Source organism: Neomonachus schauinslandi, chromosome 7 (assembly GCF_002201575.2).
Source record: "Neomonachus schauinslandi chromosome 7, ASM220157v2, whole genome shotgun sequence".
Classification (NCBI taxonomy): domain Eukaryota; kingdom Metazoa; phylum Chordata; class Mammalia; order Carnivora; family Phocidae; genus Neomonachus; species Neomonachus schauinslandi.
This window is the reverse complement of record NC_058409.1, coordinates 86,981,571-87,001,967: the sequence shown is the minus strand read 5'-3', so window position 1 is coordinate 87,001,967 and position 20,397 is coordinate 86,981,571. Positions and strand designations below refer to the sequence as shown.

General features: G+C 38.9%; 1 protein-coding gene across 1 annotated transcript in view; it reads left to right on the top strand.

Moving 5' to 3' along the window:
- Positions 1 to 20,397, top strand: part of FAF2 (Fas associated factor family member 2) — a 68,866-nt gene that overhangs the window by 41,136 nt on the left and 7,333 nt on the right. The window contains exons 3-8 of the mRNA XM_021698581.2: positions 11,106 to 11,240; positions 13,369 to 13,445; positions 15,991 to 16,129; positions 17,725 to 17,810; positions 17,908 to 17,999; positions 19,396 to 19,573. Of these exons, the coding sequence (XP_021554256.1) occupies positions 11,106 to 11,240; positions 13,369 to 13,445; positions 15,991 to 16,129; positions 17,725 to 17,810; positions 17,908 to 17,999; positions 19,396 to 19,573 (707 nt within the window). The remainder of the gene's footprint in view (positions 1 to 11,105; positions 11,241 to 13,368; positions 13,446 to 15,990; positions 16,130 to 17,724; positions 17,811 to 17,907; positions 18,000 to 19,395; positions 19,574 to 20,397) is intronic.

The following is a 20,397-nucleotide window of genomic DNA, read 5'->3' as shown; positions in this document are numbered from 1 at the left end:
ATATGGGCTCTTCCCATAGTTTGGCTATTGTGAACATTGCTTCTATAAACATTGGGGTGCAGGTGCCCCTTTGGATCACTACATTTGTATCTTTGGGGTAAAGACCCAGTAGTGCAATTGCTGGGTTATAGGGTAGCCCTGTTTTCAACTTGTTGAGGACTCTCCATACTGTTTTCCAGAGTGGCTGCACCAGCTTGCATTCTCTTTTTTTTTTTTTTTAAAGATTTTATTTATTTATTTGACAGAGAGAGACACAGTGAGAGAGGGAACACAAGCAAGGGGAGTGGGAGAGGGAGAAGCAGGCTCCCCGCAGAGCAGGGAGCCGGATGTGGGACTTGATCCCAGGACCCTGGGATCATGACCTGAGCCGAAGGCAGTCGCTTAACCGACTGAGCCACCCAGGCGCCCCGCAGCTTGCATTCTCACCAACAGTGTAAGGGTTCCCCTTTTCTCCGCATCCTCGCCAACATCTCTCATTTCCTGACTTGTTAATTTTAGCCATTCTGACTGGTGTGAGGTTGCTACATCTTTCTCGATAAGCTTTCTTAGGAGACACTTTTTTCTTAGAGATTTTCAAGTTTTTTTTAGCATAGGCTATACAAAGTTAGCATATCTTCTACTCTTTTCTGTATCTGTTCTGTTAGCCCCTCTTCTCATTGTTGGGTTTTTTTAATTTAATTTAATTTTTATTTGTCAGAGAGAGCACAAGCAGGGGGAGCAGCAGACGGGGAGAGAGAGAAGCAGGCTCCCCGCTGAGCAAGGAGCCAGATGCGGGACTTGACCCTGGGATCATGACCTGAGCTGAAGGCAGACGCTTAACTGACTAAGCCACCCAGGCATCCCCTCATTGTTTGTTTTTAAGATTTTTTTTATTTATTTAAGAAAGAGGGAGAGCATGAGCATGAATGGGGGGAGGGGCAGAAGGAGAGGGAGAAGCAAACTCCCCAGTGAGCAGGGAGCCCAATGCTGGCCTTAATCCCAGGACCCTGAGTGGAAGGCAGAGATGCTTAACCAACTGAGCCACCCAGGCAGCCCTCATTGTTTTTATTATGTTTTCCTTTTTAAAAAATGAGACTTGCTAGAGACTGGTTTATTGTTTATGTGTTTGGTTTATAAAAAGCTCTTATATTTATCAGTTGGTTTTTTTTTTTTTTCCTGTTTTTTGTTTGTTTTTGCTTTTGCTTTTTTATTTAAGAACATCTGGAGTGCCTGGGTGGCTCAGTCAGTTAAGCATCTGCCTTTGGCTCAGATCCTGATTCCAGGGTCCTGGGACGGAGCCCCACATCTGGCTCCCTGCTCAGCGGGGAGGCTGCCTCTCCCTGTCCTTCTCACTCCCCCTGCTTGTGCTCTCTCTGTCTCTCTCAAATAAATAAAAATTTTTAAGAAAAGATAAAAATCTATTTTCACCCTTTTGTAGATTTATATTTTCTTAGCATCTTGATTTTTATAGTTTGGTTTATTTATGTTCTTTCTTGCATTTAAGACTGAATTTTCTTCTGAAAATACATTTTTAAAGTTTAGATTTTCTTCTGTGACCCAAAAGTTATTTAGGAACATATTTGGAATTCTTAGTAGCTTGTTTTTTTGTTTTTTGTTTATCCTTTTCATATTAATCTTTCATTTTATTTCATATAGGCATGTGTTGAGGTCCTTGTGGCTTAATAATGTTCCATTAATATTATGAGATATTTTTTTATTTTTTTATTTTTTTTTTAAGATTTTACTTATTTTTTTGAGAGAGAGAAAGCCAGAGACAGAGCAAGAGCAGAGGGGGATGGGGAGAGGGAGGGGCAGAGGGATAGGGAGAAGACGACTCCCCGCCAAGCACGGAGCCCAACATGGGACTTGATCCTAGGATCCCGAGATCATGACCCGAGCCGAAGGCAGACGTTTAACCGACTGAGCCACCCAGGCGCCCTGAGATGTATTTTTTTAATTAATATTTTAAACTTAAAGAAAAATAGATAAAGTGAAAAGCCATGGACCTATCATCCAGCTCCTGAAAACCAGGCATTTCGCAGTACTTGTTTCAAACCTCTTTTAAACAGATATGGATAAAGCAATCAACAAAACTAAAAATAATAGAACATATTTGCAAGCAACATATCTGATAAAGGGTTAGTATCCAAAGCCTTATAAAGAAGTTATCAAACTCAACACCCGGAAACTAAATAAATCCAGTTAAGAAATGGGCAGAAGACATGAAAGACATTTTTCCAAAGAAGACATCTAGATGGCTAACAGACACATGAAAAGATGCTCAACATCATTCATCATAGGGGAAATACAAATCAAAACCACGATGAGATACCACCTCACATCTGTCAGAATGGCTAAAATGAACAACACAAGAAAGAAAAGGTGTTGGTGAGGATGCAGAGAAAGGGGAACCAACCCTCTTGCAGTGTTGGATGGGAATGTAAACTGGTGCAGCCACTCTGGAGAACAGTATGGAGATTCCTCAAGAAGTTAAAAATAGAACTACCCTACAATCCAGCAATTGCACTATTAGGTATTTACCCAAAGGATACAAAAATACAGATTCCGTGGGGGTACATGCACCCCAGTGTTTATAGCAGCATTGTATATATATGGCAGCATTATCAACAACAGCCAAATGGCCATCGACTGATGAATGGATAAAGAAGATGTTGTATGTACACACACACACACACACACACACAGAGTGCAATATTGCTCAGCCGTCAAAAAAAATGAAATCATGCTGTTTGCAATGAGGTGGATGGAACTAGAGGGTATTATGTTAAGCGAAATAAGTCAGAGAATGAGATACCATATGATTTCACTCATATGTAGAATTTAAGAAAAAAACCAGATGAACATATGGAAGGGGGGAAAAAAAGAAATCAGAGGGAAACAAACCATAAGAGACTCTTAATGATGGAGAACAAACTGAGGGTTGATGGAGGGAGGTGGGTGGGGTATGAACTAGATGGGGTGATGGGCATTAAGGAGGGCACTTGTGATGAGCATTGGATATTGTATGTAAGTGATGAATCACTGAATTCTGCTCCTGAAACTGATACTGCACTGTATGTTAACTAACTAGAATTTAAATAAAAATTTGAAAAGAAAAAATGTATATATAAAAGTATAAATTAAAAATTAAAAAAATAAATATGGATAAAATCACACCCCATGTAAGTTGCTTACATGTCATCCCTGTCCAACCCCTACCTCATTTCTTTTCCTTCTTTTAAGAAGTAATCACTGTTGACAACTAGGTGTTTATCAAGGAATGTATTTTTTTGTTGGAGGTGTCTGTATTTAATCAATCTTATTACATGTATAATTAAAATCTCCTATTTCCTGGGGTGCCTGGGTGTTGCAGTCAGTTGAGCGTCGTGATCTCAGGGTTCTGGGATCGAGCCCCACTTTGGATTTCTTTATTTCTCACTGGTGATATCTTTTTTTCTGATTATAAATCCCAAATTTAAAACACAGAGTTGATGAAGTTGTTGTTTTTTTTTTTTTAATTTTATTTATTTATTCGTGAGAGAGAGAGAAGCACAAGCAGGGGGAGCAGCAGGCAGAGGGAGAAGCAGGCTCCCCACTGAGCAAGGAGCCCGATGGCGGGACTCGATCCCCGGACCCCGGTATCATGACCCAAGCCAAAGGCAGATGCTTAACTGACCGAGCCACCCAGGTGTCCCTGGAGTTGATAAAATTTTAAATGAAAGTTCTTGGGGCGCCTCAGTGGCTCAGTCGGTAGAGCATCAGGCTGTGATTTCAGCTCAGGCCATCATCTTGGAGTTGTGGGTTCGAGCCCCACATTGGGCCTGGAGCCTTTTTGAGATTCTCCCCCTCCCTCCGCCTGTCCCCCGTTGCACGCTCACACTCTCTAAAAAAATTTTTTTTAAAAGGCAATGTCCAATGAAATCTAATTTATGCAATTTAAGACTATGGGCTTAGGGGCCCTGGGTGGTTCAGTTGGTTAAGAATCTGCTTTCAGCCCAGGGCATGATCTCAGGGTCCTGGGATTGAGCCCCATAGTCAGGCCCCCTGCTCATCAAGGAGTCTGCTTTTCCCTCTCCCTCTACTCCTCCCTCCTGGTGCTTTCTCTCGCTCTCTCAAATAAAATCTTTTTTTTTTTTTTCCTAAGATTTTATTTATTTGACAGAGAGAGAGAACACAAGCAGGGGAAGTGGCAGGCAGAGGCAAAGGGAGAAGCAGGCTCCCTGCAGAGCATGGGGAGCCCAATGTGGGACTCAATCCTAGGACCCCGGGATCATGACCTGAGCCGAAGGCAGACACTTAACCAACTTAGCCACCCAGGTGCCCTCTCAAATAAAATCTTAATACATACATACATACATAAAATGAAAGTTCTTGGTAATCACACTTGAGATAACCATGTTTGATGTTTTAATACATGTCTTTCTGGACCTTCTTTTTTTTTTTTTTAAGATTTTTATTTATTTATTTGAGAGAGAGAGAGAATGAGAGAGAGCACATGAGAGGGGTTAGGGTCAGAGGGAGAAGCAGGCTCCCCGCCGAGCAGGGAGCCCGATGCGGGACTCGATCCCGGGACTCCAGGATCATGACCTGAGCCGAAGGCAGTCGCTTAACCAACTGAGCCACCCAGGCGCCCTTTTCTGGACCTTCTTACATGTATTAGTTTGCTTAATGTACTGATAATATATGTATATACTTTTCCAATGTTAATAACAAATATATCAGAAGAAATTCTAATCTTTTGTACATGCTGTAGAAAGGCAGTCCATGGTACAGATAAAGTACATTAATAAATTTTATGTTTTATTTTTGGGGAGACACTTTCTAATTTTACATAGTTTGGCTATTTGACACAGAAAGACAAGTGGCTGTTAGAGCTTTTTTGTAATATCTCTTAATATCAGATGATGCTTTTTGCTTTAAATTCTACTTTGATGTATTAATATTGTTGCCCCTGCTTGTTTTTTATTGGTTTTCAGTTACCTGGTATAATGTCAACCATCCTTTAATAGGAAATGACTTATTAAAATATTAAAAGCTTGTTGCAAAAATACCTGTGCACATGTGCATACCCACAACAAAGAATTCCAAAAAGCATAAAGAAGAAAATGCTCTCCCTTAATTCCACCACTTCTTAGATAGCTGGTGTTAAGTTTTAGTGTATATCCTTTCAGACTTTTATATTTATTTATATGACTCCATAGATTGAAGTATAATTTTCTTGTTACACAAGTGCGATTATGCCCATCTTTATAGTTTTTTTCACTTTAGTCTATTTTAGTAACTCATAAAAATAATACATGAAATACATTAGAATAATCCTGGCTTTAAAGAGTTTAAAGCCTAAGATGAAATACGAAAAAAAAAAATGCCATTCAAATCACTTTGTTATCACAGTCTCTTTAGTCCTAAATCCCCAATGTAGTAAATTAACATTTTTTTGTTTCCAGATATCTTTATGCCAGTCTAAAAATATATGTGTATATTTTTCCCCAAATAATCTGGAGGTCTCAAACTTTTTTTCATGCCACTGTTTACACTTAAGAATTATTGAGGATTATAAATAAAATCTTAGAAAAAAAGAATTATTGAGAACCTCCATAGAGCTTCTGTTTATATTGGTTTTATCAATTGATATTTATTACCATATTACAAATTAAAACAAAAATTTTTAGTTCATCTTAAAAATAATAAACTCATTACATGTTAACATAAATTTTTGCAAATCTCTTTAATGTCTGGCTTAGTAGAGGAAAAAACTGGATTTTCATCTGCGCTGCCTTTATTCTGTTGTGATATGTCATTTTAGTTGAAGTATGTGAAGAAAATCCAGTTTCACCCAATTATAGTTGGCAATGGGAAGAGTATTTCAGTTGCCTTTCCAGATAACCGTGGATGTTCTCTGATACTATGGTAGTTTCTTAAGGGTTAGTTGTAATATGAATTTGAAACCATATGAAGGAACTCTTTATTCTCCTTTACATTGAAATCTGTTGATCTGTATTGCATTTTGTTTTTTGTTTGGTTTTTGTTTAGTTTCTTATGATTGGTCTTTTTTTAAAGATTTATTTATTTATTTTAGAGAGTGAGTGCATATGTGAGCTGGGGGAAGGAGCAGAGGGGGAGGGACAAGCAGACTCTGCACTGAGGGCATAGCCTCTCTTGGAGCTCAGTTCCACAGCCCTGAGATCAGGATCTAGAAACCGAGAAATTAAGAGTTGGATGCTCAACTGACTGAGCCACTCAGGTGCCCCATGAATAGTCTTTTTAATGTTGTTAGTAGTTTGAAACACAATTTTCTGAGGGACATCACTTTTTTTCAGTTCTTTTTTTGAGGTCTAGCCTTAATTTTTATTTATTTTACTTAAAAATGTTTTTTTATTGAGGTGTAATTGACATAACATTATTAGTTTTGGGTGTACAACATAATGATTCAGTATTTGTATATATTGCAAAATGATCACCACAGTAAGTCTGGTTAGTGTCTGTCAACATACATAGTTACAGATTTTTTTTTTTCTTGTGATGAAAACTTTTAAGATCTACTTTTCTTCAGTTCATTCCCTCCCACCATCCTTGAAGCCCACTGGCTACTCCCCTCTTGCTTTGTGCCTTGACCTTGCCTATGGAGAGAATATTTGGGAATAGGCAGCTTCAGGATGCTGGATCCAATCATATTTTTCTTAAGTTATACCTCTAGTCCTTCTTTCTCGTTTTGAACTTCCCCCATACCTGTTTCCCAAGAATAAACTGTTCTTTAAAGGCTTTCATGAGTCAGAAGTGGAATTGGCAGCAGCACCTATCAGGTAAGCTATCTGGTGTCTGCGACCTGCTTTCTCCTCCCATTACTTCTGTAGGTATTGTTGTCTTCTGTAGAAAGCCAAACCATGAGCACCAATTTTAAAGAGGAAACCCAAGCACATCTAACAGGGTAGTGCTGGTGGTTGGCAGGAGGCTCTCAGTTCTCTGCCATGTGAAATGCTCTATGGGACTGTTTGAGTATTCTCCCAACATGGCAGTTGACTTCATGTCTAACTTGACTCTGTGTCCGTAAGGAACAAGAGAAAAGATCACAGGGGAAGGGAGGGAAAAATGAAACAAGACGAAACCAGAGAGGGAGACAAACCATAAGAGACAATCTCAGGAAACAAACTGAGGGTTGCTGGAGTGGAGGTGGGTGGGAGGGATGGGGATGCTGGGTGATGGACATTGGAGAAGGTATGTGCTATGGTGAACGCTGTGAATTGTATAAGACTGATGAATCAGACCTGTACCCCTGAAACAAATAATACATTATATGTTAATAATAATAAATAAAAAGACTCTTTCTGGTCTCTCCTTCACCATCCTGGGCTTTGTGCTTCCCTTGTCACTCCCCTCCCTAAGGTCCCACTGAAAAGTGATTGACATTGCACTTTGTAAGGATCCCCTTTGACCATTGCATGATTTCATAACTTCAGGCATTGGTTATTTGGAAAATAGTGTTCACTGAATTAATATAGATCTTCCAAATGTTGCATTTTACTGTATAATTTCATGTATTAATAGCACCACCATACTCATCAGAAAAGCTTTTAAAAGGTATTAGGAAATTGCCAAGTTTACAATGGCAAATACAAGTTTTCCAAAATTTTTGCCTGGAAGTTCTGATTTATAATTGACAACAATTGCTGTCAGTTGTGGGTTTTAAGTAACAGGTTTATTATTGATACGTAATTCACATACCAAACAGTTCACCTATTTAAAATGTGAAATTCAGTAGTTTTTAGTATATTCACAAAGTTGTGCAGCCATTACCACCATCAATTTTAAAACATTTCCCCCCAAATGTTTTAGAATATTTAGAACATTACCCCCAAAAGAAACCCCATACCCTTTAGCTATTATCCACCTACTTCTATCCCTCCCTGCTCCTAAGCAACTACTAATCTACATTCTGTTTATAGATTTCCCTTTTCTGGACTTTCATACGTAGCATGTATCAGTATGCATTCATTTTTTTGTGTTGTGGTAAAATGTACATATCAAAAAAGTTTACCATTTTAACCGTTTTTAAGTTTACAATTTTGTTGCATTAAATACATTTACATTGTTGTGACAGTGGTAACACTTTTCATTTTCAGAACTTTTTCATCATCCCAAACTGAAACTCTGTACCTATTAAACAGTTATTTCCCATTATCCTCTTCCCCTGCCTCTGGTAACCATAGTTTCACTTTTTGTCTCTGTAGAATTTGGCTATTCTAGATACCTCATGTAAGTGGCATCAGACAATATTTGTCCATTTGTGTCTGGCTTATTTCACTTAGCATGTTTTCAAGATTTATGCATATCATAGTATGTATCAGTACTTCATTCCTTTTAATGTCAAATCCCATTCTCTTGTATGAATATACCACAGTTGATAAATGCTTGGGTGTTTCCACTTTTGTCCAATATCAGTAGTGTTGCAGTGAACATTAGTGTACAGGTTTTTGTGGAGATGATTTCATTTCTCTTGGGTGTATACCTAGGAGTGGAATTGCTGAGTCCTATGGCAACTCTATGTTTAACCTTCTGAAGGACTGCCAGACTGTTTGCCAAGAGGCTATACTATTTTACATTCCCAGCAGTAGTGTATGAGGGTTCCAGTTTCTCCACATCCTTACCAACAGTTGTTAGTATCTTATGTGAAGTACTGTCTTGTGATTTGCATTTTTCTGATGGCTAATTATATAGAGCATGTTTTTATGTGCTTTTCGGTTATTTGTATGTCATCTTTGGAGTCCTTTGCCCATTTTTAAATGGGTTATTATCTTTTTGATGATGAGTTGTAAGGGTTTTTAGTATTTTCTAGATACCACACTCTTACAGATACATATACATCTTTTCTTCTATTCCAGGGGTTGTCTTTTGATTCTCTTGGTAGTGTCCCTTTGTCTTTTTTTTTTTTTTTTTGGATGCACAAAAGTTTTGATGAAAGTCCAGTTTATCTAATTTTTTTCTTTTGTTGTTCGTGCTTTAGTGTCATGTCTAAGGAACAGTTGCCTAATCCAAGGTCATGAAGATTTTTGTCTTCTTTTATGAGTTTTATAATTTTTGCTCTTACATTTGGGTCTTTGATGTATTTTGAGTTAATTTTTGTATATAATGTGATTTAGGAGTTCAAGTTTTTTTTTTTCCATGATTCATTGTTTGCGTATAACACCCAGTGCTCCATTCAGTACGTGCCCTCTTTAATACCCATCACCAGGCTAACCCATCCCCCCACCCCCTCCCCTCTAGAACCCTCGTTTGTTTCTCAAGTCCATAGTCTCTCATGTTTTGTCTCCTCCTCCGATTCCCCCCCCTTCATTTTTCCCTTCCTACTATCTTCTTCTCCTTTTTTTTTTTTTCAAACATATAATGTATTATTTGTTTCAGAGGTACAGGTCTGTGATTCATGTCTTAGACAATTCACAGCACTCACTATAGAACATACCCTCCCCAATGTCTATCACCCAGCCACCCGCTCCCTCCCAGCCCCCACCACTCCAGCAACCCTCAGTTTGTTTCCTGAGATTAAGAGTTCTTCATATCAGTGAGATCATATTATACATGTCATTTCTTTTGCATGTCAGTATCCAGTTATCCCAGTATCATTTGTTGAAAGACTGCTCTTTCCACATCAGATTGTGCCTTAATACTGAAAAATATGAAAACTTAGAGAACTACCTGATGTTAGTCACACTGCAACATTTAAAGCCAGCTGTCAAAGTTAGAGAGCACACAAGTTCTTAAAAGACCACCTTCACTTCTGACAATAACTGCAGGTTCAGGAATTTCCCAAAACCACCCTCAGGTTTGATAATTCACTGGAAGAGTTCTCTAAAAGCTATTATACTTGGGTTATAGTTTATTACAGGGAAAGGATATAGATTAAAATCAGCTAAAGGAAGAGACATCTAGGGCAGAATCTTGAATTCTAAACACAAAGCTTCCATATTCCTCTTTCATGGAATCAAAGATTTGTGACATTATACATGAAATATTGCCATCCAGGGGAGTTCATCTCAGCTTCAGTGTCCAGAGTTTTCATTGGGGCTTCATTACATGGTCATGATTGAATTGATTGGTTGCCTACTATTGAGCTCAGTCTCCAGATCAACTGATAACTCATTACACAAAGTCCCCACCCTAAACCATATGGTTGGTCTTTCTGGGGTGGCCATTCTCACCCTAAGATCTGGTAACAAAGCCACTTCTATCAGTTATAGATTAGTTCCCGGAATCCAAAGCCCAAAACCAGATCTCTCTTTGGTAGGGCCAAATTTTTTACTACGCTGGGACAAATATAATTTTCTGGGGCAGAGTTAAGAGAGTAAGGTTTTTGGGGATGCCTAGGTGGCTCATTCGGTTAAGCAATCGACTCTCGGTTTTGGCTGAGGTCATGATCTCGGGGTCGTGAGATGGAGTCCTGTGTGGGGCTCCACACTTAGTGGGGAGTCTGCTTAAGATTCTCTCCCTCTACCCATCTACTCACGTGCACTTGCCCTCTTTCTAAAATAAATAATCTTTATAAAAAAGAATAAGGTTTTTTATTGAATATTCTGTCAGGAATTATATTGGGATCTTTATATATGGACATCTCATTAAATTTTCAAATTAACCCTGAGAAAACTGTTCCTTCGTTTTGCACATGAGGAAACTGAGGCTCATAATCCAAGCGACTATTCTGAGTGGTAGAACTAAGGTTCTTTGTTCAGACCTAAGTTTCTTTGTTCCAAAGCCAAGCCCTCCATCAAACTGCTCATTATGACTGCTCCATTGCACAGCTCTAGGGGCAGTTTCTACATTCTATTCTCCGTGGATGGCTTTCCTTCCTACAGTGAAGCACCTTGGATCCCAGCCACCCTTAATAACACATACCATCTGAATAAAAGCAGTTGTGTTTGCTGCATAAATAGAGCTTCCAGACAAGTTTCTTGGACTCCTGTGAATTCTGGAGCTATCACCACACATTGCCTCCCAGCATAGCAAGTTAAAGGTCTATAAAGATATACTCATCAGGTGATCCTTTTTGAAACAGCAAGCAGTGGTTGCCTCATCTTTTCTTTTTGGGTTGATTTGAGTGTCACTGAAACTCTTAACTGCTCTTTTTTCCTTCTCAGGCTGCTGTACAGGACCGATTGAATGAGCAAGAAGGTGTACCAAGTGTTTTCAACCCACCTCCATCCCGACCCCTGCAAGTTAATACAGCTGACCACAGGATCTACAGTTATGTTGTCTCGAGACCACAACCAAGGGCAAGTTATTTTGTAGCTGGAATTTCCCCCTTATTTTACAAGTCCATTCACTAGGTTGTATTGATCTCTGTATGACAGGAGTAAAGGAAATATTCAGAATGTGAACCTGTTAGCTAGACTGGCTCCTTGGTAGATTTATTGGGTTTATCATTTTCCCTTGATTCCTCAGTGAATTGATACGGTAAGTATCCTTTTTTTTTGCTAGTTTTTGAAGAGTTTTGTGTACCTTGTTTTGAGTACACAGTTTTATTTACATGTCTAAAATGTTTGCTACATGTTCAGTAGATCTTTCACTTTTTTTTTTTTCCAAGATTTTATTTTTTAAAGTAGTCTCTACACCCATCATGGAGTTCAAACTCAAAACCGTGAGATCAAGAGTTACATGTCCTGCTACTTGAGCCAGGCACCCCTAGGTCTTTCATTTTCACTTTTAAGTTAGAATGTTTACTTGGTTCTTTGTTGCTTCATTTTACTTAATTTTAAGCTACTTCTGGGGGAGTTACTTAGAATCTTTATGGAGACCTTGGCCATATCTTTGAAATTAGTCTTGAAGGGCTAGTAGCAGGGAGGTGATGGTGGTTCCTTTAAATTCAACAGGCATTTAAGAGTGCTCCATTGTACCTGGTATTTTGCTGTTGGTGATCCAGGTATGAATAAAGAGCCAGTCCTCCCCCTCCAAATTGCTCTTACAGTCTAATTAGGAAAGTCAGCTATGTATACTAATAATGAGCTGCAGAGGACTTTTTTTTTTTTTTTTTAAGATTTTTATTTATTTATTTGACATATATATAGAGAGAGGTAGTAAGAGAGAGAACACAAGCAGGGGCCACTGCAGGCAGAAGGAGAGGGAGAAGCAAGCTTTCTGCTGAGCAAGGAGCCCGACGCAGGGCTCAATCCCAGGACCCCAGGATGATGATCTGAGCCGGAGGCAGACGCTTAACCAACTGAACCACCCAGGCGCCCCTTCAGAGGACTTTTTGGAGTTTCTCTTTCTTATTCTTGGAGTTACACTCAACCTCTTTTTTTTTTTTTTTTTTAAGATTTTATTTATTCATTTGAATGAGAGGGAGAGACACAGCGAGAGAAGGAACACAAGCAGAGGGAGTGGGAGAGGGAGAAGCAGACTTCCCACTGAGCAGGGAGCCCGACGTGGGGCTCGATTCCCAGGACCCTGGGATCATGACCTGAGCCGAAGGCAGATGCTTAACCGACTGAGCCACCCAGGCGCCCCTACGCTCAACCTCTTATATGTGGATTTAGAATTCCAAAAAAGCACTCTCTCTAACCTTGCAGCAGTTAGAATTTACTCCATTATCATACATTTTTTTGTGTGGAGTACTTGACAACGTTATAAAAATGGGGTTTCTAACTGGTTGTATGGGGCATTCTGAAGTAAAAGAAAACAGATTCCTAGAGCAATTATATGACTCCAGAAATTCTGTATATGCCTAATATTTCCTCAGTTTGTTTTGGGTTTGACTCAGTGTTTGGGACCCTAATGTCAGCCATGGGGCTTCAGTGCTCCCTGGCCATAGACACAGGGAAGGTCTCAGGTTAACACATTATGACATAGGAGAAATGCTTTGTAAACTATAGAGCCCCTTATATATTCTAGTTAATAATAAAAGCAGCAATAATCAGCATTGCTAAAATAATAATTAGTATTATTACTAAGATTGGCAGCTATATGGGGATTTATAATTGTGGTTAATGTAATTATTTGTCATTTATATACAAATGTCCAAGGTGGTAATGGTGGTTATCTTTCTTGTTACTTATGTATACCATATTTTAATGTGTAAATCTGAAAAGGAAAGAATGAATATTTATGATTAGGGAGGCATACTTGTAATTAAATTTGACAACTAGTATCAGTAGCTGCAGAAAGTGTTGAAGCAGATTTAATACAGAAATTATGCGATAAGAGAAAAATATGATGGTATTAGATGAAATGAGATGAAATGCAGTTGGTCTTTAAGAAGGATGATGTGGCCAGGAAAAGGGAACCCATATTGTGGAGGGAGGAATCATGTGAAAGAACAAAAAAAGAGTAAAAATCTGAACTAGTCATTTTGTAGGGTATTAGGGATTGAGAGAATGGTGTCTAACTTTGTTTTTGGAATTTCAGGGGCTGCTTGGATGGGGTTATTACTTGATAATGCTTCCATTCCGGTTTACCTATTACACAATACTTGATATATTTAGGTATGTACATTTGTATTTATGCGTCAGTAGCAATAGGGCAGACTTCGGAGCTGAAACATAGACCAGAATAATAAGGTTTATGCTCTGTTAGTTTTGACTTGCTAATTTGTCATCACATTGAATACTCTTCCTGAACAATCTTTTAATATAGTATGACAATATTTTAAACTGATCAAACATAACAGATGTTGTGAAATGGAACTGTTTTAAATTAACCCTGTAAAGTAGTCTTGCTTGTTGTTCTCAGGGTCAGTCTACCTACATTTATCATTATCCTCCCTCCCATCATGTTTGTCACCTCTACATTCTCTAGTTAATCTTCACACCCTTTTCTTTCTAACAACCATTATCTAGTACACTCCTTGTAACTTTTACCCTAAACCTAATCTAACTTCATCTGACTGTTCATAATCCCAACAAACTTTCTTGCCCTGAGATTACCCATTTTTCTCCCCACCCACAACACTTTTACCTCTCAGACACTGCTATACATTCTCCTCTGTCCTGGCAACCTCAGGTTGCTGACACTGGCACCCTTTCATATGTATACCCCCTTGATTCACACTTCCACTTTTCTTACTGCTTCCTTCATGTACCATTTAGAGAGCTCAGCACTGGAAGATAAAGAGGGGCCAGGGCTAGAAAATGTCAAAGGGGACCAAGTTTCTGGCATATCAGTCTTGGGGCATCTGGTCTAGAGCTGAGTAAATGAACCCATACCTAGGCTTTATTGGGAACTAAAATGTTTTATGGGCATCCAGGGCAACAGATGGAGCTAGAATTTGTGGTCTGGGCCTCGCATACAGGGCAACCTGTATTTCCCCCATATATGGAAAAGCTTTGCCTTGCTCTAGAGAGCAGAGGCTGTGGAGGTGAGGACCCAGCAGGTGTAAAAGTGCAAGGATCAGGTAATACCTTTTACCTTGACTGCTTGGTGTTTTAGGAGTCTGCCTGCTTAATGACTTCTTTGCTTTAGCAAAATTCTTAGTGGTCACCAGTTAATCAATTGGTACTTTTTCCATCTTTATTTAAAATGGGCACTTTATTTAAAAATGGGCACATATAAACCGTTAAAATCACAACGAAGACTGAATTGAGATTTTTTTTTTTAAGAAAGCTGATTGTCCTGAATTATGTAAGCCATGGGAATATATTGTAATTAGAAAGGAAGAAGTGACAGCCTTTATCCATTTGTTCATCGAAATTTGAAAACTTAAAAGAGTAATAAGATAGTCTTAATACTTAATTTCAGAGAAAGTTATCAAAATATCAATCTTCTAAAGGATTTCTAACCACTCCCCCACATATACAACTTCTTACATTTTTTAATTTCCTCTGGAATGTTTGTGTCAGTTAATTTGATTGATTACTCAGGAGAATTTCTAAGTGAAATTGTATACACATGGGGAATTTGAGAGGCTAAGGAATTGGCTCAGTATTTGGTAAGGAAAGTGTCATAGTTTAGTCACCTGTTCTGTGCTGAAAATGCCTCAAGTACGTTAATATTGTTTGCTTTCCTTGGAAAAAAGTATGCATGGCATGTGTGACTAATTTTAATGCAACTGTATCATCCAAACAACTTGTTTAATGTTATGTAGCATATTGACTTATCAAAACTCTGTTCATTGCCTTCTGTGGAAACCCAAAGGATACATAAGTGGTGCTATACAAATATGATAAGATAGGCTCTTTAGAAACAGATGTGTGGTATCATCCTTAACCTGACAATAGCTGCCAGGTCTCCAAATCTGCCAGTGTACTCTAGATCAGTTTTATAACTTCCTTCATGGATGCCATTAACCATAAACCATTAAGCAGAATTTTACTTGCCCCCTTGAAAAGCAAGTAAATCATGACCGCAAGTTCCAGGTTTGAAGCCGGTCCATAATTTGAATAGCTTGGGAGTATGCACTAAAAATTCAAAATCCCGGGACAACAGAAAGGAGAGGGGGAGGCAAGTAGGACAACCAGAAAGAGACAGAGCTCTATTCTAGAGCAGTGCTATCCAATAGAACTTTCTGTGATAATGGAAACATTCTGTATCTTCACTGTCCAGTGTGGAAGCTACTAACCACATGTGACTGTCGAGTACTTAATGTGGCGAGAGTGACTGAGGAACTGAATTTTATTTAGTTAATTTAAATTTAGATAGCCACATGTGGCTAGTGGCTGCCTTATTAGACAGTGCAATTCTAGAGAGTCTGGGGCACAGCCTGACCTATGATCTTTTTGGACTGTGTCTTCCTTTCCCAATTTTTCTAGTCCTGAATTTTTCTGCAGAAAACACTCAGGATTTGTTTAGGCCAGTGTTGGAACTTATAATCCTAGTAGTTTACATTTGTCTTGAACAGGTAGTGGAAAAACCCTTGCTGCTCTGCAGCTTTTGAGCCAGACTCTACTCTCAGGTTTGATGGTCCATTCACAGACCATTCATCTCCTTTTGCTGCCATGCCTCTGGCTCTATTGTAGGAATCTTTACAAACTGGCCCACTCCATATGCGCTACAGTAAGCCGATTCATGTGATATTTATTCCTTCCTCCCCAGGTTTGCTCTTCGTTTTATACGGCCTGACCCTCGCAGCCGGGTCACTGACCCCGTTGGGGACATTGTTTCATTTATGCACTCTTTTGAAGAGAAATATGGGAGGGCACACCCTGTCTTCTACCAGGGAACGTACAGCCAGGTCAGTGCCACAAACCATGTAGATGCCAATTTATTGCTATGGTTCTGTCCACAAAGGAAAGCATAGCCCAGCACTGATCATTTCATTCTTTTACTCAAGAACCTTAAATACCTCTTTACTGCTTACAGAAAAAGAAAGCCAGCCCTACTTGATCTAATCCCAACCTCCTTTTGAGGTTTTTTGTATAACTTGTTTCTCCGTACCCTAGGTTCCAGCTAAACCATTTCCTGAACATACTCTGTACTTTTTCACCTCTGTGCCTTTGCTTTTGCTTTTCCCTCCACCTGGAATGCCTTACTCACATTTTTGCTAAATGGAAGCTTGCCCATCCTTCAACTAGGTCATATCACTCCCTTCATATACCCTTTCTGATTGATGTGCCCTACCTGGCCTACCTTGCAATCTAAAATAGTAGTCTTTCCTTTTGTGCTTTCATAGCTTTTTTTGAAAACTTAAAGCAGTTTCACATTCTTCCTTATATTATGGTTGATTATGTTCTTGTTTTATCTCCTATATCAGACATTAATCCCCTTGAAGGCAAAGCCTAAGTCGTCTTTGATCCCTCACAGAATTAAATAAGGGCATAGACCATAGACTCAAGGCAGCACATCTCATTCAACCCAAGCCACACAGACCTTTGAACTGTTACCTCTCAGGGGGTGAAAATTATGAGTTCTGTGGGTGTTAGGCATATCTCTAGTTTGCCAGAGAAAAACGAAGAAATAACATTGTGAACATAGTCCAAAGGATGGTTCTACTTCAGCCTTCCAGTATTCCTGAATCTATCTGGTAAAAAAGAAAAATGCTTACTCTTGCTTCCTGCTTTGATTCTCCCATATTGGCTTTTTCTCATAGTTGGTCTCCTCAGTGGCTCTGCTGCCACCCTCCCTACTCAACAAGCATTAAGCACCTACTATATGCTGGATGGTGTGCTCAATGCTAGAGATGCAGATGTGAATGAGATGGGTACCACTCATGCACCCTCTTAGCTATGATCCTGAGGGTAGACCTCCACTGGTCATTCAGGAAATCTTAATTGAATTGTAATGTGCTCAGGATTATGCAAATGCAAAAGCATACACAAGAATCTTGAACATTGGCCTTGTCTTTGAAGATCTTTTAAACCCTGTGCTCTTTAAAATGCATTTGGGTCCCCCAGTCTCTCATCCCTGCTTGGTATGTGGCCTGGTATCAGACTCATCTTTGCAGTATTTTTTATGGAGAAGGATGTTGTATCTGTAAAGTGGCAAAATTCTCACCTCTCCTTTCATGTGGTCAGATTCTCCTGTTTTTATCTTCCTTTAGACTGTGGGAACAGCTGACTTTTCTGTGATTTGTTGGGGACCTTTCTTTGTCAGCCTGTCTACTCTCATGTGCCTAATACAGTTTAAATCCTAACAACACTAAAACCTTTTCATTAAAGCTTGTTAGCGTGGACTTTTGTAGGGAGAAAAATGCCAGGGGTGTGAAGGTAGGAGCCCAGAATCTGATTTCTTGTTCACCTTTTTTCCTCATTTCTCCTTTTGTTCCTTTAGCCTAATTAAAAGCTCAGGGCACAGTCGTCATAGTAATTAGTGATCTTCTATTTCCCACAGGCACTTAATGATGCCAAGCGGGAGCTTCGCTTCCTTTTGGTTTATCTTCATGGAGATGATCACCAGGACTCTGATGAGTTTTGTCGGTAAGTGGATTGATCGTTTATTTGTGTAATTTTTTTTATCTGCTGATATTTTGTAGTAAGCAAGTTCTTCTCATGTCTTTTTCATTCCTCTCCACAGCAACACACTCTGTGCACCTGAAGTTATTTCTCTAATAAACACTAGGATGCTCTTCTGGGCATGCTCCACAAATAAACCTGAGGGATATAGGGGTAAGTTGTATTTCTTTTTCCTCATTGATATTGGTGAGATATCTTTGGAATAATCTGGGAAAACATGCCATTTATTGCATGATTATTCCATGTTAGACATAGTGCTAGTTACTATTTATACATTATCTTATTTAATCCTCTCAGTAGTCTTGATGGTGGTTGTATTATCTCTACTTTATGGTTTAGGAAACAGGCTCAGAGAGTTTAAGAGACTGGCCCAAGATCATAGTTAGCAAGCTTCAGATCTGTTAGACTCTAGCCCATTCTTTACAGGTAACCATTGCCAGGGCCTGTTTTATTTTTAAAACACCCAGTCCTGTCCAGCAACTTGCTTTTAATCTAAACGGCTTTTTACTGAGGAGTTTACTGTTGTCATCAGCAATTTTAACAGAGCTTCTTGCACAATGAGTTAGTTGTTTGAGTACCTTGAGTGCTGATGGGGATTCAGAAAGTTCAGATCTTTGCTGACAATAACTCTTCAGTGGAGGTAAGTACTTTTGGAAGTCAATATAACATATAAAGGTATCCAGTGAAGAAAAATGTAGTTACTTTGCAGCTACTTCTGTTCAGTGACTTGAGTTATATACTAGCATGCTAGGCACTGTCCTAGATCCTAAGAATCAAGATGTTTTGCCTACATCTTAAAATCTGAATCTTTACTCCTAATTGGTTTTTAAACATCTGATAGGTTTGTACAGCACGCGTTTTGCCGTCCTAATATGGCTTTGGGGATGGAGGGTAGTGGATAGAAAGAGACTAAGGATATTTTTTATAGAAGCTTATAAAATTTCTTCTTTCAAACCATAAGGAAAACGTTTACTCTGTTATGGTGTAAACCTTGGTTATTTGGGAAACCAACTTTCTAAAACTCCTTTAGAACAGAAAAACTAGCTCTTTTGTTTGAGGGTGAGGTGAGGGAGGCATGAGAAAAGGGGTAAGGAAGGGATTGAATAAGAGGAAGAAAAGGCAGAAGACGGTGGAGCTCATTACCAGTGATATAACGCTGAGACTTGCAGCCTTATTTCCTTTAGGCTTGACACTTGACATAGGGAAAAATCAGCCTCAGCAGTAGTCCGATTCTTTATAGATCCTTTCTTATCAAAAAGACATTGTCCTTGACCTCTATAGTCTTCCCTAGTATCGTTATGACAGCCACCCCCATCACAAAAGCCTGTCCTATTCTAATCAAATTACCTGGGAATAGAGACACAAAAATAAAACAACAACAGCAATGATTAAGAAACTAGAAGGAGAAAAAGGTACTCAGAGAATAAGTGAGAGCTCCTTTCTTTCCCAAGTGGGATTAAAACCTTTCTTGCTCATTGTGGAAAGTCTAAGAGTTGATCTGGTTCATCCCTAGGGCTGCCCTTGACCTGTTGGCTCTTCTTTCTGTCAGTCTCACAGGCTTTACGAGAGAACACCTACCCATTCCTGGCCATGATTATGCTGAAGGATAGGAGAATGACTGTGGTAGGACGGCTAGAAGGCCTCATTCAACCCGATGACCTCATTAACCAGCTGACATTTATCATGGATGCAAACCAGACTTACCTGGTGTCAGAACGCCTTGAAAGGTACAGGGGAGTCCCTCTCTGGAACAGAGAGAGACCAGCTACAAATTTGGGTGGCTGACCCAGGGCTACACAGATCCTGACTTATTCTCTGTCTTGGGCAACTTTGAAAACCTTATCCATTTAGTGTTAAAATATTTATGTACTTTGACTGAAATGATTCTCCCATCAGGTCATCTGTTCTTGGAGATGTGAATCAAAATAAAGACAAAGCTCTGTGCTCAAGAACATATATATCATGTCATTTAAAATACTTGAACCATGATCTAAGGAGCTTAAATGTAAAAAATGTGGAATTGTTAGAACTCTTCCCCCGCATTACATAAGTAGTGTACATTAATTGTAGAAAATGTTGAAAACACAGAAAAGCACAAAAAAGTTTAAAATCACCCATAATCCTACCACAACTTTTAATATTCTGGTGTATTTTATTTTATAGACACATACTCTATCTCATCCACTCACTCCTACGTATACATTCACACTTTTTTTGGAGAGAAAATAGGAAGTACACCAAAATGTTACAGTATTTTCTCTTTGGTTAGTAGAATTCTGAACAAGATATTTCTCCACTTTCCAAATCTTCTAAGATGCACATACATGGTTTTTTGTTTTATGAAAGCAATATATACAAAAATGCAATAACCCAAAAGGGTATTTAACTGTAAAACATGATCTTGATGATTGCTTTTTGGCAATAATATTGTTACTTTTGTTAGAATTGGGGAAAGGATAGTTTTATTTGTAAAGTTAAAAGGGAAGGGAAAAGCTTACCATTTGTTTTTCTGACAAATTAAACTGGGAAAAGAGATCGTTCGTTCAAATCC